The sequence below is a fragment of the Morone saxatilis genome, unplaced genomic scaffold (assembly GCF_004916995.1).
Source record: "Morone saxatilis isolate NCDOM2014 unplaced genomic scaffold, NCSU_SB_2.0 Contig8, whole genome shotgun sequence".
NCBI classification, from domain to species: domain Eukaryota; kingdom Metazoa; phylum Chordata; class Actinopteri; family Moronidae; genus Morone; species Morone saxatilis.
In genome coordinates this window covers 9,862,444-9,872,092 of record NW_023340257.1, presented here as the reverse complement: position 1 = coordinate 9,872,092, position 9,649 = coordinate 9,862,444, and the positions used below count along the sequence as shown (strand labels likewise).

The following is a 9,649-nucleotide window of genomic DNA, read 5'->3' as shown; positions in this document are numbered from 1 at the left end:
GATCTAATCACTTTTTTTAGTGTTACACTTCCATATAGCTGGAGATTCTAAAAAAAGAGTAGATGCTTCACATGACTTTAGAGAGTTCCCTCCAAAGCAGAGAAGACATTACATAACTGCTTTACAGGCTTAGTGGCACTCTCTCGTACCCCTAGTAAACGAACTTGTATCTGTATATTGCTGAAAGTGCTCTCTTAAATGAAGATGTCAGTGAAAGAGCGTTAGAGAGGCGGATCTGAGTGTGAAACACACAAACACCGGACTGGACTAATTGCTGCCTAACGCTCCACTAGCTGTGCCTGACGTTATATGTGTTGTGTGTGTGTGTGTTTTGATGTATGTATGTGTATGTGTGTATGTGTGGTGTGTGTGTGTGTGTGTGTGTGTGTGTGCGTGTGTGTGTGTGTGTGTGTATCCCTGACACCCCGCAGTCGTTTTTTTGTTTTCTATTGCTATGTCATTTGAGCTGCTGATTATGTAGCCTTGCTTTCATTGTGTCCTAATAACTAATAAAAACTATTTTTGACCTGAGGCCCCAGGTGTATGCAGTCAGCTACAGGATTTGGGGTTAGATAACATGAAATGGTGATTTCAAATGACTGCAATCAGGGCAATTTGTTTATTTGATCATAACAGTTTTTCTGATATATTGGCATGTTGGAACTATTGCAAGCTCTTTGCTGGCCCCTTCATTTATATACAATGTGATAGAAATAGTAGAAATCTGGGTTGAGACAGGACAACAAAGAGGTAAACAATGACAAAGCTACAACGAAGCATCTAAAAGTTTTACTTTTTTTATGTGTGCATGTGTTTCCTACCTTTTCTTACCCAGGCTGGCGTGTGTGCTTGATGTGTCACAGTGTAACAGGAGCGATGCTTCCCTTTGACCAGCTCATCCCATAGGATGATGTCTGCTGAATCTGAGTCCGTCCTCAGACTCTGTCTCTCAAACAGAGAGATATGAGCTGAGTTAAAATATAAGCCACTGACCTGAGATAAGACGGACACACACACACACACACACACACACAAAAAAATGGTTATGGAGCAATTGGCAAATGATGAAGGCTCCTGATAATGTTCGGCCTCCTTCCTTCTTCTTCTTCTTTCCATTTACCTGTCCTCCAATGTCTCCTATTGTGAGGACGGCCTGTTCCGAGTGAGAGGGATCCACCCAGTAGTCAAGACACCAGGGAATAAACTTCAAACCCTAGAGAAGATAAGAAGTGGTGTCTACAATGTTATATCTATACTTTCCTCAGGTTATATCATATATATTGTATACATTAAGAGAAAAACATTAGGGGGAAAAATTGTTAAACATTTTTTTATAGGATTACAGCTGTTACCTGGAGTTTATACTTGCAGCTGAAGTCTTGTTTGGATAGAATGTCATAAAAACACACCTCCTTACTTGTGAAAGACACTGCTATCTGAGAGAGAGGGAAAATGAGTGAAAATATGTAGATTGAAATAATTACATGTATTTATCAATATTTGATGGTGTTATTACTGAAGAATAAATGTTTATATTCTGAACATTATGCAATAGTGTCATGTCTGCAATGCCATTAACCTAAATCGCTAATCAATAATTAATTGATTGAGTGAAATGCTTGTTTACCTCTGTGCAGTATCTGCCCCAATAACCGAGACTATGTATCAATAATTAATTTCTACAATAACATTGGTTCAGTTGTGTAAACTATGCTACAAGACTCCAGAGGGTAGCAACATAACCAGGCCACCAGTCAATAATTTGACTGACCGATCAATTGTTCATCATGCCATGTTTTAAAAGTGAAAGTCACCTTGTGTACATTGTGCAGCAGCACCATGTCAGTGACCCAGAGGTCTTTGGGTGTGACCGTACTGTTTTGCAGTCGATGTGTGTGCAGAAGGGACATATCCTCTCCATTCCGCAGCCCCACAGTTCCTCCTTTACTCACGGTCAGATACTGACCTAAACTCTGCAGGTGCAACACCTGGGAAGACCAGAGGACATTACAAAACAACAACACTTAATCTAGACAAATATACGGATTGGGCAAAGTCACAGAAAGACTCTCCACTTACTTCATAGAGTTTAAAACTGACCTCCAGAATAGCCTCAATGCTCTTTGTGATGCAGTTTGTAACATTTTAATGGGAAGTTAATTAGTAAAATGGAGTCTGCAGCCTCCATTTCATTTTGAAGTATTTCCTTTCCTTTCCTGCTAATCTTCCGCAATAAAACTACACTAGAATAACTCCATTAAACTAAATCTTCCTCTTGTTGGATGCAAGTGAGTACAAGTGAGTAAGGCACATTTGTCTGTGCTGAAACCAATAAAACAAAAAGGATTAATGAATGATGCCATTTTATTGGCTAAGCTACAAAATAAAAAAAACTGAGGGCTGAAGAAAAAAAAGGTTCAGCTGACTGTGTCTGATGAGAAAGACACTGAATATCTTGAAAGAAAGGTTTGTTCATATTTATAGAACAGAGGTCAGGACAACTACTGTAATTAATTACTGCAGACTGGGTCACTTTCCCACAGCCAACTGGAGGCTTTGTTGGATCTCTCAGATGTATTTATCGCTAATTATTCTAATTACCTATTTATCTACAGCTGGTGAGTCACTGGTTTGATGTCTTTTTTTCCCCAGATGTACCAAATGGAGCACTTACATTTTTGCCAGTCTGTGAGCTGCTCTATATTGCTTTAAAAACTCAAGATATATCTATCAGGATTTTATGTAAGGGATAATGTCCATTATCAGATATTAACAGACGATCTGGAGGACAGAACCGTACGACGTGCAGCACTGTGTACATTTGACAAACGGTTAATATACTGTCACACTATGTTTAACAACAAGACCCGCTAGCTATCAGCCATTTCATTGTCCCCAAATACATTATCAGATTTTCTCAAACGATAGGGAATGTGTACTGTCGGCTGCAGCCTGAAGTAGTGAGCTGAATAGTGGACGGGATGTGGGCAGATACAAAGTATCAGTAAGTTCAGAGGGGCAGTGGAGGAGCTTGTGTGTTCCAGTCTCAATACTGTGATGTTCAGAGGATGAGCCACTGAAGGACTACACTCAGTGTAGTGAGATATATTTATAAGATATTTAACTAGATTTTGTTTTCATTCAATTCATTTCATCGCATTCATTTAGAACATTAAACAGTTCTCATTGGAACTACTTAGTAGATGTCCTACAGCAAGTATTAATGGACACCCAGCAGCCAATCAGAACCAAGTATTCACCCAGATCCTGGTATAACGTGATTTAATTACTCCAGGGTTAAAGCAGCCTTCACTGATTTTTTGAACCCCTGGGGGTTGTGAACACTACATTAACATACACCGATCAGCCATCCTTGGACCACTTTTGATAGCTATCTGCACTGCAGCGGGAACACCAACAAGAGCGCAGTTATGGAGATGCTCTGACCGTCGTCTACCATCAAAATGCCTTGGTCAAGTCGTCATTTCACGTGCCACTTTCCTCTTCTTCAAAAAAAAATTTCTTTTGCTGCCAAATATATCACCACTGACAGGTGCCATAATAACCAGATAATCAGTGTTATTCACTTGGCTCACCACACAGTCAGTGGTCATAATGTTATGGCTGATCATTGTATTATCACCTTTTAAAGCTGTCATGGCATTTTAGCAAAATGTTTACATTTTTAGCAGACAAAACCATTTTTAATCTAGTCCAAGATTTACTTACTTTTGGTTCTGTTTTGGTCCCTACCAACTCCTGAGGGAAGTATGTGACTCTTTAGCTGCTAGGTACTCTGCTATGTTTACTTTGTCAGCGTTTGGTGCTGGGAAGGCAGCGTTCTTGCTGCAGAGACTGAACCAAAACACAAAAGTAGTGGGCCAAAAAAACAAAACAATCAACTAAAATATGCACTGCAACCGCACTGTCGTGTAACCCCGTTTGCTATATAAAAATATGGATTAGTGGAGCTAGTGCAACACATTTTCTATTTTGTCAACACTGCTTAAGTCATGCCACACTTTACTGAAGAGTGTTTTTAAGACAGAAATTAGAGTCTTCTGAGTGACATTAGTCTGTCTGCCTTTTTAAGACTGATCTAAGCTAAAGGGGTCAAAACCTTCCAGCCATTTGGAAAACAACTTACACAACATACTGACATTTTGACATTCTCAGGATTGAAAGATTAAAGTGGTGAGCCATCACTTTAACCACAGCAGCAGGCACTTTATACCGGCTGCTTCATTTACATATTAATTGATAGATGTTAAACTTAAAAGAGTCCAGAGCCATTTATCTCAAAAGAGGTGTGCCATTTTGATGAGCAAGACCCTAATACTTTCGAACTTCTCCTTCGCACAATGTTTAATAATGCGGAATTCCATCCAGTCAGCACAGTTTTGGATTCTCCAGTCAGTCAATGTCAAAATGTTTTTCAGATAACATGCCGCAATAGCTCACATGTTTAGAATGGGAAACAATGGGTTGTAACCCTCATAACAAACTCTCTTTCTCTGAATTCTCTAAGAGCTCACTGGTTCTTTCACCTTTTTAACTGGGTCTCGGTGCGGACAGGTCAAAGTGCGCGGTGGCTTCCAGCAAGGCACACTACTGGTTCTGGTGTTCTTCACTTTATCAGAAAGCTCCAGTAGCAGAAAGGAACACAGGCCTGGCCAGTCAACACGTCCTTCTTCCTTCACAGCATCGATGTCAAGAAGGAGGCCGCGGTGCTCCTGAGTGACAACCACGCTGTCAAACAGGAGGCCGTATTCCTCCTTGGAGCCACGGCCAACTGATGACCAAGCCAGATGGATGAATTCAGTTCTGGACAAGGAGCGAGATGCTCCAGAGGAAGGGTCCTGTATCAAGATCAACAAGGGAACATTGCAGTGTCTGCACATTTCTTATGAGACCTGGAAGTGTGGTGCTATGGGACGCTGTTAAACAAAGAGATATAGTTAACATTCCAACTCTCTTCTTGACGTTCCCCATGTGGATTAAAGGTGTTGTAATATGAGACTATTATTAAACTGACAAAAAAAACAGACCAACACTCACCAGGAAAAGATCCTGTAGCTTTCTATAGTCCTCTGTGTTCATCCTGCTCTCAAGCTGTGCCACCTCCATCCTTGTTCCCATGGTAACACTTCAGACCTGTCAATCAATCACCAACAAACCAGACAAGGTCAGGAAGGTAAAGCATGTGTATGCGTGTCTGCATGAAGACTCGTAGTCAAATAACAGATTCCCCGCATTTCGAGGTTACATGAGGAAACAAGATGTTCCCAGCTCCAGTAATCCCTTAGTAACCTTCTATATCTGTTTCACAGCGTGTTGTCATGTCACCATAATCATACAGCAGAGTCACAGCAGTAGCGGATTTCCTTTGTTGGCTCTTTTCACTCTATCCAAACATGTCTGTGTTGAATGGTTTGCAAAGGTCTTTCATTTAGAACAGAAATTTCCCTCCGGCTCAGTGGCTTTCAAAGGTGGGTGAATAGGTCCTCAAATTATGCCTCAGAAATGGTTTGCGGAGGCAAAGCATGTCAAGTCTCTGTAATGTCAGGTAATGTGGAATAAAATACTGAAGTCAGGTCAATGAGCAGCATGAATAATAGTATGAATAAAAGGTAGAAGCTGTTCAATTAGCCTGTGTGGTGATTAAAAAGGATGTTTGAGGTCTAAGAGAGAAATGTGAGATGATGAAAAAGTTTCATTTTAACATTTTACAAAACACCACAAAGGGCAGAGGAGGACGGCAAACACTCTCAGTTTCATTTTTAGCCCGACATAAACGTTTATGAGACAAATTCATTGGAAGTGGCATCAAACTGAGCAGAGATTTAGATGACAGGGTGCGTAATGAAATCAAAAAAATCAATGCGTAGCTGAAGCTATTATCTTTTTTATAATGGTGATTAACTGCAGCAGGATCCTGATAGTTGATGATAGTTTATCCACCTCTTTATTTACATCACTGACAACAACTAGCAGACTGCGACAGATATGTTTATGCTACAGTAATCAATGGAAAAGAATCATTCTTTTGTTTTGTTTATGAGTGTGATAACTTTTAATCAACTACATCCTGACGTGTTCTGTGGCAAAGCAGCTGGCATCAGTCTTTATGAGACTACAAAGACACAGTTCCATAAAATTAACACAAAAGGAGGAGCTCATATGTTGAGCTGAAGCACACTGCTGCTTGAACAAACATAAAACATATCTAACATACATCTGTCCTACTAACAGTCATTTACTGTAGGGAACTGCTTTCAATCATGCACATTTTACAAAATAACTCTAAAAAATAAATAAAAATAAAAATTCACCTGCCTGGGTTGCCTCTCTTATTCCTAGATGGCTGCTTCAGGCCCAGTCAACTAACTCGAAACTGTCACTGCTGGATTTCTATCTGGGGTTTATTAAAGTTGTACAGAGTATCATCCACTGCAGTCAAACTGTCCAAAAAGCCATCTCAGCACCAGGCTGTAACTGTATAATGACAGGCTCTTGGCCCGGCAACATCACTGTCAAGTTAGCAGTACCTTTCCAGGAAAGCCAGTGTGTACATACACTTCAGTCAAGCAGGTTTTTAATCATGAAATCCATACAGCAGAGCTGAACACACAGTTTCTCGGTTAATAACAAATTCAAACTTACCAGGACCCTCTCAGTCCACAATGGCTGTCCAGAGTAAACAGGCCCAGAGTCCCCCATGCTCTTAGGGTGTTGAAACACCATTTTTAAATGTATGACATTTCAAACAAATCCTCAGCCTCTGGCTGGTCTGTCTTGGCCTTGGCTGGGTTTTGTCCGAGGGAGATCCAGCTGATTCCAGGAGCCCCGAGCTTTGTGTAAGCCAGCGATGTCTGAGATGCAATCAACGCTAACAGCCCTGGCTGCAGCATACCCCCCCAGAGAGAGTTAACTAACTGCCCCCAGTAGCCCAGACAGTGGCAGTGGCCACACACACACACACACACAAAATACTTTCCTTTTATTATCCCTCACTCTCAAAGACTCTGGCTAAGTTTCCTGGCAACCAAGTGGTCAAAAAGAGTTGTTTGTGAGTGCAGGCGCTATCGTCTGTATGTAACACAATGTGTGTGTTACTTCTATTCACAGATTAGGCACCGGAGAGAAAATAATCTGTGTGAGGTACAATTACTAAACACACACACCATGGCTACAGCAACACAATTGACAAAAACATTAGTATTCTATTGCCACTCATAAAAGTGTCCAAGTACTGAAACAACTTTAAAACAGTACTGACGTGAACCTGGACCTCAACAAAAATACAAAACACACACAAGCAGAGCTTTATACTGCCATTCAAATGCCTCTGAGAGGACTTCCTGTGGGTCACTAGCTGTACACACACACACACACACACACACACACACACACAACAAAAGAGAAAAAAAGTCTCTTAGGGATTTGTTACACTGAGACAAATAGATTCCCTGTATGACTGTAAGCATGGATGCACACAAAAGCTATACATCAAACAGATATTATCATCCCCCTCCTTCCCTGCTGCTTCAGTGACCACAACCAATCCATGTATGTGACTTAATGGCCTGGAATAACTTGAATTAGCTGATTACAGCGGTCGTCAACGGTGACAGGATCAGAAAATTAGGTCTCAGCAATTTCAATAATAAAGCTTTAAAAATTAACACTATCACAATTGGATTACAGTGGTGCGTGTAGGAGCCAGTACAGCGCCCAAAATAGCCCACCACAAATCCACCATGGAAAATCCACTATTATACAGGGAGAAGAATGAAGTTGCTGGAATGGGGAAAAAATTGGTACGGATCTTAGTACTGGGAGGAAAGAGGTGCAGGCGGAGAAAGAGAATGCAAGGGCAACTGAGCGGAAATGAAGCACTTTCATACAACAATGCAAATCTGAAGAGAGACCCACTTTTGAAAATCTTTCTCAAATGACAGAACTCTTTTGCAATAAAATAAATTGCGTTTTCAACACACTCCTCGTGACTTGTTTAAGAGTTCTTGAGGATTTTATTGCATTTGGTTCAAGGAATGTTGTCAGGGACGTTGCAATTAAAGTATAGGAAACGATACATTCATGGACGAATTCATTTGTACATTTGAAATCTTGGCCTACTTAAATACTTCATCAGATACTTCACTATCTGTATAGGTTTGTGTTGATCCATTTATTTATTTGTCTGTAAATCTAGTAGTTGCAAGAACCATCCACTCTGTCTCTGTGTTTGTCAGAATTATTGTAATGAAATTCTGTAACTTCTTTTCCTTCTTTCGTCTTCGTCTGCTATTTGTGGGAATGACCTTGGACTCACAAGCCAACAAGTTTGTGAGCACTAGGTTGTGCACACAATCTGGAGTCTAAAACAAAGGATTTCCTCATTGATGTTAAGTATCCGACAATGATAAACAGAAGCTTACCATTGACTTTGGTGGATTTTTGAATAACTGATTAAATAATCTCTGATTAAATAGTGTGATAGCTTTGCTGGAAATATCTCAGTGTGGTTATATATGCAAATTCATATGGGGCAAAGAAGAACATTTCACCAGCACACAGTAAAATGTCAGTTTCACGGTGGATTTCCTTTTGTCTAAATAGGTGCGTGGTTTTTTCACATTTTAGAATAAAAAAGAAACACTAAATAGTTTTTTCTTTTTAAAATCAATTATGTCTTTCTGTCTGAAAAACCCTCTAAATTAAAAAACCAGAGTATGAAAAATTCACTCTAGTTGACTCACGCCTACATCCATTACCTGTGAGGAGTATGTATATATGTGCACATCCCCAGTACTTACACTCATCACAAATAACATTGGATTGGATCATTACCTTAAGATTTTGCATCTTGATCAGCTATCATCTAAAGAAGCCATGTGGTCTTTTATAACATGAACTATTGTTAGTTGACAGTGAATGTGAGACATATACTTCTGTAACTAAAGTACAAAGAAAGACAGCACAGCTGGTGAGTTACTGTTCACCTGGATGGTGATGGTTTATGACGCACTGGGTGAAGCAGTACAGGACAAAGAAAGCATTTCAAATTCCTCAACATTTCTCCAGACCATGATTTCCTGACAGGATTTGAACATATCTGATTTAAGTTGAATATAATGCATGCTGATAGTGGCAGGATATTAGTGCAAAGTGTGAGATACCACCATATAGATCAAGATTATGTTTTACAATAGAAAAAAACGACAATAAAAGTCAGAGTACAGACATGTGGGAATGTATTTTAAAAACTGAATGCTGCTTCTTTTCATTGTACTTTCTTTTAGACTTGTGCAATCACCAAACTTTTAAGGACATTGGAAATAATCACATTTTTCCTAAACTTCTTCAGAACTACACGGTCCTGAACAGAGAGGGAAATGTATAAAGGAATGAAGAAATATTGACTTAAGAATCTGAGAAAAGAACAACATAAAAGAGAGTTAAAAATCCCTGGCAATTACTGTCAACATGATTTGCTTTGAACCTCAAACTACCTGATCTCCCGTCAAAGCCACAGAATTATAAATTATACACCCAAAAATAATAAAATGTCTTTACAAATTACAAAGCCTCATATCACCTATTCTCTAATAAAAAAAGATCTGCTTGTGTGTGTGTGTATGTGTGT

The 9,649-nt window shown here is 39.7% G+C and overlaps 1 protein-coding gene across 1 annotated transcript in view; it reads right to left on the bottom strand.

Moving 5' to 3' along the window:
- Positions 1-5,139, bottom strand: part of LOC118342008 (WD repeat-containing protein 49-like) — a 26,503-nt gene extending 21,364 nt beyond the window's left edge. The window contains exons 1-6 of the mRNA XM_035680433.1: positions 5,059-5,139; positions 4,536-4,859; positions 1,815-1,988; positions 1,353-1,436; positions 1,121-1,213; positions 822-993 (exon numbers count right to left, since the gene is read on the bottom strand). Coding sequence (XP_035536326.1) covers positions 822-993; positions 1,121-1,213; positions 1,353-1,436; positions 1,815-1,988; positions 4,536-4,859; positions 5,059-5,139 — 928 coding nt within the window. The remainder of the gene's footprint in view (positions 1-821; positions 994-1,120; positions 1,214-1,352; positions 1,437-1,814; positions 1,989-4,535; positions 4,860-5,058) is intronic.
- Between the last annotated feature and the right edge of the window lie 4,510 nt (positions 5,140-9,649).